Raw genomic sequence first — 20,980 nt, 5'->3', positions numbered from 1 at the left:
TAATCTGGATAGGAGAGTCAATTTTTAACCATGATTGAGGTGATTACATTACACTAACGAGATCTACCTACCTACCTACGAACGTACCCTTTCCCTTAGCTTTTCCCCCCTTTCACCCTTTAATCTCCCATTTTTTCTCCCTTTATATAGCTTGTAGGGATTATATAAGGCGACAGGTCTTTCGTTTTCTGATTATTTTCGTGACGATATTAATGGCAAGGGGAGACTTGTTAATTTCTGATCCCCCGTTGATTCTGTCGCAGCCCAGGTGACGCCTTAGCCAGCGGGGGGTCCGTCTGGCCAGGGTTATTAACACACACACACACACACACACACACACACACACACACACACACACACACACACTTATAATCTTGCAAGTAAATATATATAAAAGTTACACCTCTGATTTTTTTATAAATTTTACCTGGCGATAATAATTCCTGATTAATGTATCTGATAATTTTACTATTACTTAATTTTCTTGTTTTTGTTGTGAATTTGTGGAGATTGTGTTGGATAATTTAGTGATTATTTACATGTTTATGGTGTGGGGTCTTCTTCTTCTTCTTCTTTTTATTATTATTGTTGTTATTATTGTTGTTGTTGTTGTTGTTGTTGTTATTGTTTTTTTTTTTATATTATTTTTATTGTTGTTGATGTTATTGTTGTTCTTATTATTGTTGCTTTTGTTGTTATTATCATTATTATTGTTGTTTTTGTTGTTATTATAAAAATATAAAAAAGAAAACCTAAAAAAAAAACAATAAAAAACAAGGAAAAAATAGGACCTCACAAACACACTTACATCAGCTTATTTTCACTGATATAATTGCCTATTAGCGTTCAATGACGTCATCACCCATTTTCTGGACTTTCTTTTTTCCATCGCCTTCTTCTACACTTTCACTAGAGAAAGTCGTCCTTGATAGACTTAGGAAATTGATTCAGGTATGTTTTTTTGGAGTGCGTTGTTAGGGTTCGTTAGTGTTGGTGGGGGGCGGGGGGAGGAGTGAGAGGGAGGTGGAGGAGGGAGCTGGAAGGGTGATGTGAATAGATTGTAGGTTAGGGAGGAGAGGGAAAAGGAGGGTGAGGGAGGAGAGGAAAGGGAGGGTGAGGGAGGGAGAGAGAGGGAAAGGGAGGGTGAGGGAGGGAAAGGGAGGAGAGAGGAGGATGAGTGAGAAAAATAAGAAGAGGAAGACATTCATTAACACACACACACACACACACACACACACATACATACACAGATGCACACATACATCTTACCTATCCACCCACATATATAAATACATAGCCAGATAGACAGACGGATATATAGATAGATAGATAAAAAAAAACAGACAGACAGACAGACTGTTTGAAAGAAATAAAAATCAAGACAAGGAGAGAAAAAGACAGAGAGACAGAGAGACACACAATACCTGTCCACCCAAACACGGTTAACTGGACCTGACTTACTGAATTACCTGACTCTCCCAGCAGCCAATGTTGGTCTTGTTGTTTTTGTTTCTGTGTCAATATTTATTACCTCTCTCTCTCTCTCTCTCTCTCTCTCTCTCTCTCTCTCTCATCCACTACCCCTTCAGTACCACCTCCTTCCTTACCTCACCATATTCTATCTACGTCTTTCACCCTCCTCCTCTCTTATTCCTCTTCCTCTTCTCTATTCTTCTTACTTCCCTTCTCCTCTCTTAATCTCTTCCTCATTCATCCTCCTTTTCCCTTTCTTCTCTTCCCTTTTCCACCACAGCTAACCTTTACAGCTAAAATCCCCATTAAAGTAGTCAGCAATAATTCACAACAGCTAACCTTCCCACCTATAACTCACCAAAAGCTAATAACCTTCCCACCTATAACCTACCCACCTATAACCTACCCACCTATAACCTACCCACCTATTACCTACCCACCTATAACCTCCCCACCTATTACCTACCCACCTATAACCTCCCCACCTATTACCTACCCACCTATAACCTCCCCACCTATTACCCACTCCACCCATAACCTCCCCCACCTATAACCTAAAACAATTACTCACCCACCTATAACCTACCCACCTATAACCTACCCACCTATAACCTAACCCACCTATAACCTAACCCACCTATAACCTACCCACCTATAACCTCCCCACCTATTACCTATCCACCTATAACTTCTCCCCCAAAAAACTAAACTATCCTTCCCAGCGAAAACTCATCAGGTAAAAACAACACCAGACAATCAACTCAATCCAGAATAAAGACACAAAAATAAACAAGAGAGAAATGCAAGTTGGTGTTTACCTGAGCATCGTTCGTCACATTCAATCCGGATTTGTGAGTTTTGGGTGATTTTTTTTTTTTTTGGAGGGAGGACAGAAGTTGAAGCTCTTGTGTCTGTGTGTTCGTGACTCGAGTTTTAGTGATGGTTGTCTAGGTATTACACTAAGTTAACCTCGAGGATGAGAAGGAAAAAAAAATAATTGCTGGAAAAGTTTTGGTTTAATGAGGTTTGTTTGTTGTTGTTGTTGTTGTTTTTGTTTTAGTTTATGTTGTTGTTGTTTTATTTGTGATGTTAGTGTTGTTGTTGGCTATTATTGTTATTATTATTATTGTTGTTATTGTTGTTGTTGTTAATATCATTTACACGCACATACCCACACTCCCTCCTCACACGCACCCATACTCCATCACACACACACACACGCACACACACACACACACGCACACGCACACGCACACACACACACACACACACACTCTCACTTTCTCTCTCAATAAATAAACAATTTCTTCACCTTTTCTCCTTAATATATCGTTCCTCTAAAAATATTGACATCACTTTAAACTGTTCATAAATCTCGGACACAGTAAATAAAGGGAAGGAGTTCTTTAAGGCTATAAATCTCCCTCTGTCTTGTGTTAAGAAAATTATGTACACTGGTAATATCTTTGTGTGTGTGTGTGTGTGTGTCTGTGTGTGTGTGTGTGTGTGTGTGTGTGTGTGTGTGTGTGTGTGTGAATTTATACAGAAATAGTTATATTCATACATACAGTTTATACATGAATAGTACATACATTTCATACAAATATTCACCCTTTCTCATATACCTTCCCTTACCACCCTCTCCTTTTACTCTCTCTCTCTCTCTCTCTCTCTATCCTACACTCCCCACACCTATCCTTTCCCACATATTACACCCACCTACCCAAACCCACCCATCCCCTCATCCCTACACACTGACCACTCACCCCCTACATCCTCTCACCCCTTACATCCACCTCTCACCCCTACAACCGACCCCCACCCCTCATACACCCTTACCCCACAACACACCTCCACCCTAACACACCCTCACCCCTAACACACCCATCGAGCCACACACTCGTTATAAATGATAGGACACACTCAGCCCCCCACAGTTCCCAAGACAAGATGAGGATGAATCGTTCTCTGGAGAGTAAGTCATCTCCTTAGTGGCAGTGTCGACCTTCACACGTTGGCTGAGACCACCTGTCAAGTTGTGGTGATGTACTTGTCTAGTCTGGCTCCCTCAGTTGTGGATATGACACTTATCTCACGTTATTCGCGGGTTGAAATATACACGAATAATATCTAGCCTGGGTTTGTCTTGTTATTCGCGGGTTTGAGTCTACAACAGTAACATCTAGCTTGGGTTTGTCTTGTTATTCGCGGGTTTGACTATACTCGTACACAAGTAACATCTAGGCTTGATTCTGATTTGTTATTCGCAGATTTGACTATACTCGAGTTACCTCTGACCCACATGCCTCTTGACACATATTCGACAGTTTAATAATGTCTAAATTCCACTTCTAAACTGACACTCTCTCTCTCTCTCTCTCTCTCTCTTTATGTTAAGGGAGTGTGTGAAGTATTGACAGGTTTAGCACTCATTATGGACAACACAATGCAACACGAACACTCACCCGCCTCACATATACCAAACACCTGCACAACACAACACAACACAACACAACACAACCAACACAGCGCAACACAACCCACACACCAAACAAGGCAGGACTGGACAGTAGTAGTTTCCCCTCCATAACAGATTCAACTTCAGCATAATTGATATGTAGATTGCGTCCATAAGTCAGTGACGGAAGGCGACGGACGACACTTCAGAGTATGTCAACAAGAGTATACCTGACATCTCCAGGGGTGAATATATTACAGGTGTGTTTGTTGAGCTGGTATGTTCATATAGGTGTGGTGGTGTGGAAGAGGGGGAGAGAAGGGTAGTGGGAAGGTTGGGTTGGGTGTTGTGTCAGTGTTGGTGTGTGTGCGTGTGTGTGTGTGTGTGTGTGTGTGTGTATCAAACTTACCCCCAACTCCAGCCAATATTTACACACGTACACGAGGCCCACCTGCTGTTGGCTTATGTGGTCGAGACAGAACCAAGTTACGATCCAATTAGATTATTCTCTCGTATGGAAATAAAGGTAAAACGAGGTTACCCGTGTCTACCCTTTACGCTTCGGTTCATTTTTCTTCCTTGTGTAATGTGAGAGTTGAATGAGAAATCGACCTGACATCAAAATTAAAGAACAAAGAAGATTTTTTATTCCTTCTCATTGTGTGTGTGTGTGTGTGTGTGTGTGCAGGTACGTACATGTATGTGTGTGTGTGTTTGTGGGTATGTAGAGATATGTATATGTTTATTTACAGGTATATGTGTGTGTATGTAGAGATATAGGTGTATGTGTGTATATGTACAGGTATGTGTGTGTGTGTGTGTGTGTAGAGATATAGGTGTATGTGTGTGTGTGTGTGTGTGTGTGTGTTTAAGGTAGGAAAATAATGGGTTCGTTCTCTCTACGTCTTAGTGAACCCCCAAGATTCGTACCCGGGTTTGGTAGGTCCATGTAATGTAAGCTAACCCAACCTAAACTAACCAAACCTGACCTAACCTAAGGAAACCCAAGGATTCTGTATGTAAATTCGAGTCCTATTCCGGGTTTTCTCGTTAGTTTGATTATTGCTATATCCATTTGTTAGCTGCTTTGTTCGTTGTTTTATTCATTCGTTATCTCCTTTGTTCGTTGTTACGTCTGTTCGTTGGTTCCCCAGTTCGCTATTATATTCGTTCGTTAGTCTTCAATTACAATCATTCGTTGGCTCTTTAATTCGTTATTAGATCCTCTCGTTCGGCAAGTAGTTCGTAATCATACCCGTTAATTCGAAATTACCTTCATTAGTTTGCAATTTTCTCTCTTAGTTCTCAATTACCTCTTTTACTTCGCAAATTCACCCTCTCGTTCTTTATATAACTCAATCACAACCGTTACTTCACGTTCACACCCCCTTTGTTATAGAATTCGCCATTCTACCCGATATTTTGCAATCCCACCCCTTCGTTCGTTCTACAATTCACAATCCCACCCGTTAATTCGCAATCTCACCCCTTCGTTCGCCTTATAATTCGCAATCACACCCGTTAATTCACAATCCCACCCCCTTCATTCGCTCTACAATTCACAATCCCATCCGTTAATTCACAATCACAGCCTTCGTTCGTTCTATAATTCCCATCCCACCCCTTCGTTCGTTCTACAATTCACAATCCCACCCGTTAATTCACAATCACAGCCTTCGTTCGTTCTATAATTCCCATCCCACCCCTTCGTTCGTTCTACAATTCACAATCCCACCCGTTAATTCGCAATCACAACCTTTGTTCGTTCTATAATTCCCATCCCACCCTTTCGTTCGTTCTATAACTTCCATCCTCTAATTCACACTGTAAGAACCGTATCCCATCTCCTTAGTAGGAAAATAAACTCCCAGGTCCCAGAGGTAAAATACGACCCACATCCCCCACAATTTTCACCGGAGACGCGAGGATTTGTTTTGATTTTACAGCTGACGGAGAGAAAATTATGAAAAATGGTTCGCCTGGTGTCAACACGTTCTCCTCCTGCGCAAGAAAACCTTAGACTGTCGAGGAATTGCGGGCGTTTCGGTGTTTTATGGTGTTTTGTGGTGTTTTATGGTGTTTTGTGGTGTTTTAAAGTATTTTTGTGGTGTCTTGGAGGTGTTTTTATATTTTTATGGTGGTTTATTGCGTTTTAAGGTGTTTTTGTGGTGTTTTCGGGTGTTTTTGTGGTGTTTTATGGTGTTTGGGAGTTTTTATGGTGTTTGTTTGGTGTTTTTTGGTGTGACAAAGATATGAATAATAATAATAATAAATAAATAAATACAATAACAACAAAAAATAGGGGAATTGAACGAATGAAGATAAGTAACAGACAGACAGACAGACAAACTCTAAAACGATACCTTCTCGCACCTGGACGAGTTCGCTGAAGGATAGATCTCGATAATGTAAACATTATCTGGTAAAGCTCTTATTTCTCGGGTCAGTAGATAGTGAGATTAAATTTATATTATATATCAATACTTTCCTCTCTATATTTACATATTTTAGTGTATATACATAATTTATATTAAATATTCATGAAATAATAAAAGTTAAAGTTTTGATCTTGGCTGATGGGAGTTTTGTCTCTCATGAAAATGTATTGAGGATTATTATAATGGCTGCTGGGGCCTTAAATTACTAATAGGCCACATTCCTATTAGAATATTACTAGTAGGCCTCATTTCTATTAGAACACATTATTAATAGACTCCACTCCTACTGGACCCCATTCCTAGGAGACCCCAACCCAACAGACCCCATTCCTATTAGGCCCCATTCCTAGGAGACCCCAACCCAACAGACCCCATTCCTAGGAGACCCCAACCCAACAGACCCCATTCCTATTAGGCCCCATTCCTAGGAGACCCCAACCCAACAGACCCCATTCCTAGGAGACCCCAACCCAACAGACCCCATTCCTATTAGGCCCCATTCCTAGGAGACCCCCAACCCAACAGACCCCATTCCTATTAGGCCCCATTCCTAGGAGACCCCACTTTAATCTAATCCAGTCCCTACTCTTACCAGTTGGACCTCTGGGACACCTCAATCCCTAAAGCGCCGAGAAATAAATTACCAGAAAATAGTTTGAGAAATACAGCCCCGTATATTATCTTACTGTAGTCTCCTGTACCTACTGTATTTCTGTCAGTGATGGTGAGCTTGTGGAGATGAACAACTGTATTTTATTGTATTCTTTGCCTTTGTTGTATTGCTATTTGTTGTATTTCTCTGAATTTTCGTGTTGTTGTATTACCGATTGCTGTATTTCACTGTATTTCTGTCGGTAATGGTGAGCTTGTGGAGATGAACAACTGTATTTTATTGTATTCTTTGCCTTTGTTGTATTGCTATTTGTTGTATTTCTCTGAATTTTCGTGTTGTTGTATTACCGATTGCTGTATTTCACTGTATTTCTGTCGGTAATGGTGAGCTTGTGGAGATGAACAACTGTATATCACCATCAACACGTTACTCTATTCATAAAAGACACTGTATTATCAACTCACTGTATCCACACGTCACTGTATTAACTCACTGTACCCAAACAACACTGTATTAATTCACTGTACCAAAAATATCACTTTATTAACTCACTGTACCAATAATATTACTGTATTAACTCACTGTATCCCAAAACATCGCTGTATTAACTCACTGTACCCCAAAAAATCAATGTATTAAGTCACTGTACTTAAAACAATCACTGTATTAACTCACTGTATCCCCCAAAACACTGTATTAACTCACTGTATCCCAAAACATCGCTGTATTAACTCACTATAGCCAAACATCACTCACTCCGGACGTAAACGCAAGAGCCAAGTCGTTTATAATACAATACACTACAATGATTCCTTCAACTTACAGCACAAGAGAGAGAGTTTGAGGGGGGTTAATATGCTAAGTTGAGTCCCCCTGGCACACACCGGTAATGGCTTGGGATGTGAGTGAGTTCGTAAGGGTGTTGGGATGTGTGGGGGGTTGGGAGTGTGTGTACTTGTAGATAGAGTGTGTTGTGGGATGTGTGAGTCAATTTGTGAGGTTTTGGGGTACGTGGGAAGTTTGGGAGAGTGTGTGTTTGTTGGTAGTGGGTGTTGTAGGTTGGGAGTGTGTGTGTGAAACGGTAAAGTGCGTTGTGAGTTGGGAGAATGTGTGAGTGGTTTTAAATTGAGTGTGTCGGTAAAGTGTGTTGTGGGTTGAGAATGTCTAAGTGTCGTGAAAGTGCGTGAGGGATGGAAGAGTGTGTGAGTGTCGGTAGAGTGGGTTGTGGGTTGAGTGAGTGAATTTGTGAGGTTGTTGGGGTGCGTGGGGCTTGAGAGAGAGTGTGTGTGTGTGTGTCGGTAGAGTGCGTGTGAGTTGTAAGATCGCGTGAGAGTTGGAAAATCCGTGAAATTTCAAGAAAATAAGCGAAAAATAAGAAAACTGGGAAAAAATAAGGAAAATACGTTAAATAATTACCCCAAAATACAAAATTCTTGAAGATTACATAAAGATAACAAAAATCAACGTAAATACTAAAAAAAATACAGATTAAACGTAAATACAAACAACAACAGCCAAATACAACGGAAATACAAGTAAATACAAAACACAAAATAAAAAGAATACAACGAAAATATAAAAAAATACAGAAAATTACAAGAAAAACCAAAAATATAAAATGTACAAAATAGTGAAAATGCCCCAAAAAAATTGTACTGTACAACTATTTTGAAAAGGAAACCGAAAAACGAACAAGACCAAAACATTTAATATTTCTCTCGATGGCACTTTTTAGAGAGAGAGTGAGAGAGAGAGAGAGAGAGAGAGAGAGAACGAACACATGCCTTTAAAATTATCTTCCCATACAAGAGGAATAGTTCACATGGTCACTCATTTCCTCGGTGTAAATACTATAAATACACTTGGTAACACTGTTTTAGCCATTACACATAACGCCACACACTTGGTAACACTGTTTTAGCCATTACACATCACGCCACACACTTGGTAACACTGTTTTAGCCATTACACATAACGCCACACACTTTAGAACACGTTTTGCATTACACATCACGCCACACACTTGTAACACTGTTTTAACCCATACACATAACGCCACACACTTGGTAACACTGTTTTGTGCCATTACACATAACGCCACACACTTGGGAACACTGTTTTAGCCATTACACATCACGCCACACACTTGGGAACACTGTTTAGCCATTACACATCGCACACACTTGGTAACACTGTTTTAGCCATTACACAACGCCACACACTTGGTAACACTGTTTTAGCCATTACACATAACGCCACACACTTGGTAACACTGTTTTAGCCATTACACATCACGCCACACACTTGGTAACACTGTTTTAGCCATTACACATAACGCCACACACTTGGTAACACTGTTTTAGCCATTACACATCACGCCACACACTTGGTAACACTGTTTTAGCCATTACACATAACGCCACACACTTGGTAACACTGTTTTAGCCATTACACATAACGCCACACACACTTGGTAACACTGTTTCAGCCATTACACATTATTCTTCGCACTTGGTAACACTTTTTATCATCCACCACCTTAGCAACACTCCTGCAACATGCTAGAGTGGTTAATGTGCTCAATTATACGAAACTCTGAGACTCATGAACCTGTGAATCCGAGACATTACATGACCCAGTGCATCATCTATGGCCCCAAAACTGTGTACTGTCTCGGATTCACTGATTCAAGAGTTTCAGTTCGCGGGGTTGACGGGAGTTGTTTTTCCGTGTACTATTCCCACCGTCACCTTTTCCATCCCTATTGTGGCGGTTTCCAGCGTTAATTCCTTAGTCATCAAACCTTTATATATTGTAATTGTAAGTATGTAATTAAATAAAGTGTAAGTATAGTGATATTTCATGATTACAGTGTCCTTAAAGTGTCTTATTCTATATGTTACAGCGAGTGGGTAGTTTGCTTACTACTACTAATACTACTACTACCCCCCATCTACCACTACCTCCACCAACACCATCACAACCTCCATCACTACCACCACCATCCATCACCACCAAACAAACTTCCTTCCTCCCTTCCTCACCCTCCTACCTCCACGCCCACACCCCCTCCTCCTCCACCACAGTCCCCAACAGCAGGCAGTCCCCCCAAGCGTCAGAGAGCCAACACCACTTTAGTAAGAGTTCAATACACGCAACTACCACAGTCCTCCTACCACAGTCTCAAACTCCCTTAAGAGTATCTCCTATTTGTTATCTCCTAAGTGACTCTGACTACCCCACCAGCTAGGAGATCAGGCACTACAATGGCGTTAGTTTTACTCAGAGACTCTACCTCATGAGAGTAATTCTAACACCCGAGGTTGTGAAAATTCTCTGGTATTAATGACACAAGAATTTATCTATTTCGTGAGATTTATGACTTAATTCCAGAGGCTAATATAACATCAGAATTAAACTAAGATCATAAACTAAGAGAATTTGACAACTAAAAAAAAAAATTACTTCGAAATAAACCAACATGGCGTCGAAATTATACAGAGACTAAATGAAGTATAATTTAACACCTAAGATTTTACACATCGATCTACAGCGTACAGATGGCAGTCCAGTATAGCTCATATGTACAGGGAGTATGTGGTCACTTTAAACGCTCTGCTTCAAACTTGGTCCATTTATCAAGAGGGAGGGAGGGAGAGAGGGAGGGAGGGGAGAGAGGGAGGAGGAGAGAGAGGAGGAGGTGGCGGTGGTGGCGTCAAGCTTGTGTTGAGGGCAATGTGTAGGTACTGAACGTTTGGTAATGGAGAGACTGTGTGTGTGTGTGTGTGTGTGTGTGTGTGTGTGTGTGTGTGTAATGAATTAATGAGAAGAAGAAGAAGAAGAAGAAGAAGAAGAAGAAGAAGACGAAAACAACAACAACAACAACAACAACAACAACAACAGCAATAACAACACGATAAAGAACAACAACAACAACAACAACAACAAAACAACAACAACTACCACAAACAACCATCCATTCCTCACATCTCGTGTTGACATAAGTTCCATATATTTACACACCAAAACAAACAAAATAAAATACAACAATTGAAACTCGTAAACCTTTATGACGTCATGCAACTGTAAACAAACACGATAAGAGTACTATGTGTGTGTGTGTGTGTGTGTGTGTGTGTGTGTGTGTGTGTGTGTACTGGATGGTATTTGAAGATAAATGTGTTTATGTGTGTTATCGGTTAGGTTAAGTTAGATTAACATTAGAGAATTTAATCACCATGTAAATTAATCATTGGTACCTAATCCCCACGTGATCCAGATAAGGAGATAAGGTAATAAATTGTCTTACGATCAGCTTAGACTTTGGTACAACTGGTGGCTGACTGACCTTATCATCACGGTCATATTACAGCGGTTGTGCCTCGGTGAAGGTCTGTCGCTGCTGGCTCATGACACGGGTTCAGATTTCACTGCTAAATTGAACGTTTATTGGCGCAGTAGAGGTCGGTGTGTGTGTGTGTGTGTGTGTGTATGTGTGTGTGTGTGTGTGATTTAGTCAGTGTACGTATGTGTGTATATGTGATTCAGTCAGTGTGTGTGTGTGTGTGTACGTATGTGTGTTAGTGTGTATATTTTGGTTTGTGTGTGTGTACGTATATATGTATGTGTTAATTTGTGTATTGGTGGTTGGAATTATGTCTAGTTTGAGTCCTATAGTCCAATTTTGTCCAGGACGTCCAACAGAGAGTTCAGACCTTGGACAAAAATACACTACTGGACAAAACCTATAAAATACTTTAGACCTTGGACACAATTCACCAATGGACAGAACCTGGACAAATGCATTTAAAAGACCTTACGTAGTGGAGTCGTCGGAATTCTGTGAGCCTTTTAGTCAATGGAACAGTTAAGGCTAGACAACTGTTGGCTTGGCGAGCTCTTTTGTTAATTGGAAAGGGAAAGTGTGGCGCGCACTGCCTGGTGGAGGAGGAAGAAGGAAGAGGAAGAAGGAAGAAGAAGAAGAAGAAGAAGAAGAAGAAGAAGAAGAAGAAGACGAAGACGAAGACGAAGAAGAAGAAGAAGAAGAAGAAGAAGAAGACGGAAAAATTTTGCTTCTTTAAATCAGGAGTTAAAATATGTAGGATAGGAGGGGGAAGAGGAGGAATGAAGAACAGAGGAAAAGGAACAGAAGGGTAAGGGGGAAGGAGGAGTAGGCGAGAAGGTAGAAGAGGCAGGTGAAGGAGGAAGAAGGAAAAGGAATAGCATCAGCAAGCGGAAAATGAAGAGGAGATAAAAATGATTATTTCTGGAATGGCTGAGGAATTAATATATGCATGAGATTAAAAGAAGTGGATTAAGAGGAGGAGGAAGAAGATCAGAAGAAGGAGGAGGAGGAGGAGGAAGAAGATCAGAAGGAGGAGGAGGAGGAAGAGGATAAAAGGAAGAAGAACGGGGGGAAGTGGAAAGGAAAAGGTGTAGGAAGAAGAGGATCAGAAGTGACAAGGAAAGAGGCATAGAAGGCCTGAGAGAGAGAGAGAGAGAGAGAGAGAGAGTCAAACACACACACAAACACCAAGAGAACCAAACTCATCCCACTGTACATCAACAAACACCACTACAACCAAAACACAACAGACCTAATAAGATCCTAACCTAACCAAACACCACAAAAAAAACAAATCCCTCAACATCTTTTTACATATCAATTGCAACTTCATCACCCTAATTCAATTCACGAACCAAATACCATCCTGAGGTTTATTATTGAAATGCAAGAATCATGCAATATGTGAAGGGAATACTGTAGTAAGAATGTTACTGGTTGAGTAAAATATCAAAATTGGTTAGTGTATGATTCAGTAGTCATGCATAGATAATGGTTGGGTGATGACGGTGCGGTGTGTGAGTGTATGAGTGTGCTGTTCTGGTCAGGGCTTGACTTACTGTGTGTGTAGGGGGGTGTTTGTGTGGGGGTTGTGTTGTGGGGGTGTGTTGTGGGGGTATTTGTTTGTTTATGTTGGGGTCAATGAATGTGTGTGTGTGTATAAAACATATTTTGACGTACATATGAGTGTATTTACATAACAAATAAAAGAATTAGCATAAATAGAAATTCAATAATATACGTAGACGGTGGATCACTGAGGCTTATTTGCTTATCTTGATCTAAAAATTGTACCCTAGAGACTCATAATAAACCCACAACAGTAACCTAACCAAATAATCCAACTAATGTACCAAGACTAACCAATGTTTTCAGTAAGTTAACAGAGGAGGTAAACTATCCATCGACCCCGAACACACACACCAGAAGAAACTAAAACTAATGTAACCAACCTCTCTCTCTCTCTCTCTCTCTCTCTCTCTCTCTCTCTCTCTCTCTCTCTCTCTCTAACACCTCCTTCTGAGACTATTGGCCGCATCAGCCATCTGGCGGCACTACATCAAACCTTCCAGTGAGATAACAGCGAGAGGGGAGGCTGCCTCTGATCAGTGGGAGGAGAAAGAGAGAGAGAGAGAGGGGGGGGGGTGAAGGAGGGTGAGAAAGAGGTAGAAAAGTATGAAGGAAGGAAAGAGAGAGAGATCATTATCACCAATTATCCCAAACACACAGCTTCATCAGACGGCATCACAGCATCATCACCTTAAAGGGTCTCACCTGGTGGTAAATATTTTGGGGGGAATATTTACACAGGTAGGAGCACCGCCTAGGGAAAATTCCCCGACACACCTGGCGGAGTTGATCATGGAGATTGTGTGCTAGGGGAACCTGAAGGAGAGTACAGGGAGAATTTTCCTGTGCCCTGATGGTGGTTGGTGATGGTAGTGGTGGTGATGGTAGTAGTTGTGGTTAGTGGTGGTGATGATGGTGGTTGGTGATGGTATTAGTTGTGGTTAGTGGTGGTGATGATGGTGGTTGGTGATGGTAATAGTGGTGATGGTAGTAGTTGTGGTTAGTGGTGGTGATGATGGTGGTTGGTGATGGTAGTAGTTGTGGTTAGTGGTGGTGATGATGGTGGTTGGTAGTAGTTAACATCACTAACTCCCCAATTACTACCACATTACCATAATACCATTACTAACTACCCAATCACCACCATACTATCATTACCAACATTTAACTACTGAATATATTGCAGAGATTCAATGTGTAACTAGGAAGCGTTTATAATACATAAGGTTTAATGCAACTTAGGTTGGGTTAGGTAATATTGCAAGTAAATTCACTCACGGTTAAGAGTATATTGAGGTTGAGGAAATTGCAATTGAATTTTTAATGAGTTGTTGCAAATTTCATTATTTTTCTAGATTTTTTGTATTTTTTTTTGGGGGGGCAAAATTTCTGCTTCTCTTCCTGTTACTGATCCCCCTTCTTCTTCTTCTTCTTCTTCTCCTCCTCCTCCTCCTCCTCCTCCTCCTCCTTCTCCTCATTTTACCTTCTTTTCTCCTCCTCCCTCCTCCTTTTACTTCTCCTCCTTCCTCAGAAATAAAAACCTACGGAAAGTTCTTGTAAAAAAAATTTCAATCATCTTTTAAACCTTAGGAGACAAAAATAACCGGAAAATTTAGAGTACACGATATTGCAGGAAATTTCAATCAACCTCACTCTCCCCCCCAAAAAAAACGCTCTCCACCCCACCCCAATTCCCCACCCCAAAAAAATCGATTATATATATAGTGTATTTTCGTATACTCTTAATCTACTCTCGTTAAAATATTGCAAGTGCGTTTACAAGATACCGCAAGCACTTAACTTTACGGACAAAAATCAAGAGTGTTTTTTTCCCCCTAATCGTGGGAGAATTTTTATTGATCTAAGTTTTTAATAATTATAACAGGTGAATTTAATCATAAGTATGTGTTTGGGTTAATGTTCAGTGCGTTGATGTTGGATAATGTTGCAAGTGTGTTGAACGGAAGTAGGTGAAGCTTTAACCTGTTCTGACCAAAGTTGCTGTTGAAGTTATTGTTAACCCTTTAAGGATAATGATTTAATCCCTTGAGGGAGATGACTTGACCCTTGAGTACGATTACTAAACCGCTTAGAGTACGATGACTTAACCCCTCTGAGAACGATGACTTAACCCTTTGAAAATGATGACTTAACCCCCTTTTGATGATGATTTAACTGTTGAATTCGATTACTTAAACCCTTAGAGTACGATGATTTAACCCCTACAAACGGTTAAACCATCATCCACAAAGAGTTAAACCCACTACCATCAAAGGATTAAAACGCCCGTAGTCAAAACACAGATTCTGATACACACTGAAAGTCGGGCTATTTAAGAATGCGGCCTTGACCTATTGACCTGGCGGGGAAAAGAGAGAGAACGGAATTATCGACTCAACAAAACAACTCGAATTGTTTTTGACTCTGATTTAAAACTCTTGACCTCTCTGTCTTACAAACTCTTGACCTCTCTGTCTTCCGCACACACACACACACACACACACACACACACACACACACACACACACCTACCTGGGGAGCTAAGATCTGTTTAGTGGGGAGTAACCTCATTGGGGGAGACGGAAAGTGTTTTAGTCGAGAGAAAGATTCTGTAAAATTTAGAAAGTCAAGAGTTGAGATTGTGAAAGTGGTGATGGTGGTTTATGTATTGGTGGTAGTGGAAATTAATGGTGGTTGTGAAAATGGTGATGGTGGTAGTTGCTGGGGTATTAGTTGTGGTAGTGGTGGTAGTTGTAGGGGGTATTAGTTGTGGTGGTGATGGTAGTGGTAATTGATGGTGGTTGTGAAAGTGGTGGTGGTAGTAGTGAGAGTATTAGTTGTGTTGGTGATAGTGGTTAGTTGTTGTAGGGAGTAGTGGTTGTGGTGGTAGTAACCTCCCACACCACCATTACTACTACCAAACCAAACCCAACCCAACCAACCAACTAATAACCAACCAACAACAACAACCCAACTGACAACAACAACCAACCCAGCAAACAACCAAGCCAAACCTAGCAAGTAGGCCAACCAAACCAAACCCAACCAAACCCAACCAAACCAAACCAAACCTAACCCAATTACATTACCTTCTCAACTCTCTTCATGTCAAGGTGTTAAAATAGGTCTCAAATTGGCTTCTGGATAAATAGGTATATCTGATTATGATAAATATACCGACGACCCCTGATATAGCCTTGACCTCTCCCATGACACACCCCATAACTCAGGTGGTTAGGTCACACCCTGTAATTATCGTTTCCTAGGCTGTAATTAATAGGGGCGGGGGGGTGATGTGATGGGTGATCTTTCTGGGGGTTGTGGTTGGGTTATTTTCAGAGGTGTTAAGAATTGGGTCTCTTTAAGGAGGTTTAGGGGAGGTTTAGGTGAATTTAAGAAATTGAATATAATTATTTTAGAGTTATATGTATACCTGTACTGTCTTTATACATGTGCTGAAATGTATGCGTAGATTATCTATATTTGTGCTGAACCCATTTTACTCTCTCTCTCTCTCTCTCTCTCTCTCTCTCTCTCTCTCTCTCTCTCTCTCTCTCTCTCTCTCTCTCTCTCTCTCTCTCTCTCTCTCTCTCTCTCTCCTCTCTCTCCCTCCCTCTACTCTTTCCATTTCCTCCTTTTCTTCCCTCTCCCTCCTTCCTCCTCCTCCTTCCCTCATCCCTCACTCCCTTCACTCCCAGACTAATACATAAACTACCTGCCTTTATTTTTTGCACAATTTAAAAAGGTCGCCGATGAAAAGTTCCCCCATTTTCTTTTTTAACATAAATAAAACATTATTACTCGCCATAAGACGTATACAAATGACTAAAAACTTTCTCCAGTTACATAACCAGTCAGCCATGTTTGCCAGTCAGCCATGATTGCCAGTCAGTTAGTCAGCCAGTCAGTCAGATAATAACAAGTCTACCAGTCCATCATTTTAGTCAACCAATCAATCAATCCACCAACATCCATTCTACCACTCAACCAATTACACAACCAGCCCATACAGTCAACCAGTCAACCACTCCACCATTTAGTCAACCAATCCACCAATTACTCAACCAGACCAATCAACCACCCAATCAACTAATCAACCATTCCATCAATTACTCTCAACCAATCCACCAATTACTCAACCAGTCCAATCAACCAACTAATCCACCAGTCCATACAATCAACCAGTCAACCAGTCTAGCGTTTTCATTTTGCCGTCTTCGTGATCTCAGTATTTGACAAGGTGGAAACTCCGACGTTTTTCTACACTGGTGAAGGAGTAATTGGGGGACCTGTCAGAGTCATACATCTGTCTCTGTCACGACCATTCTCTCACCATGACGACCACCTCAAAAGGTTGGGTGGGTGGTTGGTGGTGGTAGGGGTGAGGGGTGGGGGTGAGGTAGAGGTGGTAGGGATGGTAGTGGTGGTGGTAGGGATGGGGGTGGTGGTGGGGGTGGTAGGGTTGAGGAATGGAGATAGTAGTGGTGGTGGTGGTGGTGAGAAGTGGTAATAGTGGTAATAATAGTAACAATAATAGTAGGAGTAATAATATTAGTAGTAGTAATAATAGTAGTGGTAGTAGTAGTAGTTGTTATAGTAGCAGTAGTAGTAGTATTAATAATAGTAATAGGAGTCGCAACAGTAGCGAAAAAAATTGGACCCCCAAAAATACAAAGACATTTTTTACCGTGGCGCGGCTGACAATGGTTCCAGCAGCACCCTACAGTACTCAGCATCTACAAAAGGCCATTTCTCTTATGAGGGTGAGCGGGTGAATATGGCCAGGGAGAGCGGAGGGAGATTAACGACAAGGGAGAATAAAGGGAGATAGATGGTAAGGGAGGATATAAAGAGATAAATAACTAGGAAGAATACAAGGCGATTAATGGGTGGGGCAAATATAGGGAGGTTTAATTTGGAAGGGAGAAGAGAGGGAGGTAAATAGCCAGGGAGAATACACTGAGGTCAGCGTTTCTATCCATTGTTTTCTCTCCCTGAAAAAAAATAAAAAAATAAACAAAAAAGTTGGTGGGGAATTTTTCAGCAAGAGTTGACTTCCTGTGTGTGTGTGTGTGTGTGTGTGTGTGTGTGTGTGTGTGTGTGTGTGTGTGTGTGTGTGTGTGTCACTCATATTATTATTGTACTTTAATAATAATAATAAAATGTTACCAACCACATGACTTATATATATAATCTCTCTCTCTCTCTCTCTCTCTCACCATCACTCACTCACTCACTCACTCACTCACTCACTCTCTCTCTCACCTCCAGGAACGTGTTCGTCATAGCAGCCATTCTACTAGAGAGGAACCTACAGCAGGTGGCCAACTTCCTCATCGTGTCCCTGGCTGTAGCGGATCTTATGGTGGCCTGTCTGGTCATGCCCTTAGGTGCTGTGTATGAGGTAAGTGCTGTGGTGGTGCTGTGGTGGTGCTGTGGTGGTGCTGTGTTGGTGCTGTGGTGGTGCTGTGGTGGTGCTGTGTTGGTGCTGTGGTGGTGCTGTGTTGGTGCTGTGTTGGTGCTGTGGTGGTGCTGTGGTGGTGTTGTGAGGATGTAGTGGTGGTGGTGTGAGGATGTAGTGGTGGTGGTTGCTGTTGATGTTGGTGTGGTGGTGTGGTGTTGGGGTGGTGGTGGTGGTGGTGGTGGTGATGGTATGGTGGTGATGTGATGTGTTATTGAAGTGTGAGAAGAACATAAAATAGGCGAGACAGACAGACAGACAGACAGACAGACAGAGCAGAAAATAGAATAACCAAGAAATAAGAAAAACAAAAGAATAAAAGATGAAGAAACAAGAGAAATAAGATTGGCAAACACAGAAAAGGGGAGAATTAAAGCAGAAGAATAAATTGAGGAAGAAGGAAAGAATAGAAAGGGGAAGAGAAAGAGGAATCGAAGAGGAAAAAGAAAGTAAGATAGATGAGGAGAGAGAAGGAGGTGGCGAAGGGGAAAAGAAATTAAAGAAAAGAAAGAGTAAGAGAGAGAGAGAGAGAGAGAGAGAGAGAGAGAGAGAGAGAGAGAGAGAGAATGAGAGAGGAGAGGAGGGGGAAATCCCGTCCTTAAAACACCTGACTTAACATGATCAAACTTGTTGACTCTCTTCAAACTTTCTCTTTCTTTCGATTTTATTCCCAGCCAAGTTACCTACCAATGTTCCAACATCAAACTCGTAGCTTTCGGAAGAGAAAGTTAGTGAAAGTTGGTGTTAATTCTGTTGGTAAAAGTTGGTGTTAATTTTGCTGGTGAAAGTTATTGTTAATCCTGTTGATGAAAGTTGGTGTTAATTCTGCTGGTGAAAGTTACTGTTAATTCTGCTGGTGAATGTTAGTGTTAATTCTGCTGGTGAAAGTGTTAATTCTGCTGGTGAAAGTTAGTGTTAATGCTGCTGGTGAAAGTTGGTTTAAATTCTGCTGGTGAAAGTTAGTGTTAATTCTGCTGGTGAAAGTGTTAATTCTGCTGGTGAAAGTTAGTGTTAATGCTGCTGGTGACAGTTGGTTTTAATTCTGCTGGTGAAAGTTGGTGAAAGTTGGTGTTAAATATGCTAGAAAAAGTTAATGAAAGTTGGTGTGAATTTTTCGGGTTACTGGCCAGACCACCGAATATGCATTTGTGAAAGTTACACTGTATAACGAAAGCACCAAACTTTCTCTGGTGAAAGTTAAAGGTAATTCGATCCGGCTTTTACACAGAGAACATCGAATTGGTTGTGTCACTCTGAAAATGGTATTTGTATTGTCGCTTTGGTGCTGTGGTACTGTAGTGATGTGGTGGTGTGGTGATGTGGTGGTGTGGTGATGTGGTGGTGTGGTGATGTGGTGGTGTGGTGATGTGGTGGTGTGGTGGTGTGGTGATGTGGTTGGTGGTGTGGTGGTGTGGTGTAGTGGTTTGGAGATTTGGTGATGTGATGGTGATGTGGTGGTGTGGTGATGTTATGGTGTGGTGATGTGGTGGTGTGGTGGTGTGGTGATGTGGTGGTGTGGTGATGTGGTTGGTGGTGTGGTGATGTGGCGCTGTGGTGCTGCTGTGGCGCTGTGGTGCTGCTGTGGTGCTGTACTGCTGTGGAGTCCTTATACTTAAAAATCATTTTACCTCAACCTAAAGAAGAATTTCTTTTTACTCATTTATTCAGGACACTCGTGCAAGTAAGTCGCTGGGTTGTGGTAATGGAGGTGGTTGGAAATACCCGTCGTCTAGCCCATTAGACTATTAGAAAGTGGAGAGAAAGTGGCGAGAAGGAGGAGTGAAAAGAGAAAGGTTTAGTATGCTGGGCTAGTGTACAACTTACTTACGCTTGTCACGAACTCAGTAAAAAATTGTATTACTGATTTTAATGGCGTTTGAGGTAGAGGGATTTATACACCCGGAGAATAGCTACCACAGCTTATTTTACCTGATGATTATACGTTCTAACTCTACCTGCAGGAGTTAGGTTAGGTTAGGTTAGGTTAGGTTACCCATCCACCCACCATAAACCTACCCATTTATCTACCACCCATAGACCCATCACTGTCACATCTATCAACCCACCCACCCACCCACCCACCCACAAATCCATTATCGTCAAAAGAGTTTATCATTAACTTAGTGACGTCACCTACAATACCTTCACTCAGCATATTACAGGAAAAAGGTGTTTTTCTCCCCCCAAAGTCTAGGGAAAGTTAAGGGAATCTCGTGCTGTGTCAGGGGAAAACTGGTGTTTTTTTTTCTCTCTTGTACGAGTCAAAGGCTGGAGTCAGGGAAATTCTAAACTGAGCAGCGATTTTAAAGTGTAGTTGCTATGATGAGGTATTGTCTGTCTGTCTGCCTGTCTGTCTGTCTGTCTATCTGTCTGTCTATGTAACTCTCTCTCTCTCTCTCTCTCTCTCTCTCTCTCTCTCTCCTCCACCTCACATGAAAACATCTCACCCATCTTAACACTCCTCCACGACGACCCAAACTCACACTACCTCCTTTTCTCACTCTCTCTCCCTTCCCCCTCTCCCCCTCCCCTCTTTCTCTCCCCCGTTTCTCCCCTCTCTCTCTCCCTCTCTCCCTCACCACTCCTCCATCGTGAGGCACCATCTGGAGGGAGACTATCTGGT

The 20,980-nt window shown here is 41.5% G+C and overlaps 1 protein-coding gene across 1 annotated transcript in view; it reads left to right on the top strand.

Moving 5' to 3' along the window:
• LOC121870847 (5-hydroxytryptamine receptor-like) overlaps positions 1-20,980 on the top strand; it is a 95,969-nt gene that overhangs the window by 43,949 nt on the left and 31,040 nt on the right. Inside the window, exon 3 of the mRNA XM_042372817.1 lies at positions 18,168-18,300. Within this exon, the coding sequence (XP_042228751.1) occupies positions 18,168-18,300 (133 nt within the window). The remainder of the gene's footprint in view (positions 1-18,167; positions 18,301-20,980) is intronic.

This window comes from Homarus americanus, unplaced genomic scaffold, assembly GCF_018991925.1.
Source record: "Homarus americanus isolate GMGI-L3 unplaced genomic scaffold, GMGI_Hamer_2.0 scaffold21823, whole genome shotgun sequence".
Lineage (NCBI taxonomy): Eukaryota > Metazoa > Arthropoda > Malacostraca > Decapoda > Nephropidae > Homarus > Homarus americanus.
This window is presented reverse-complemented; position numbering and strand designations above follow the sequence as displayed.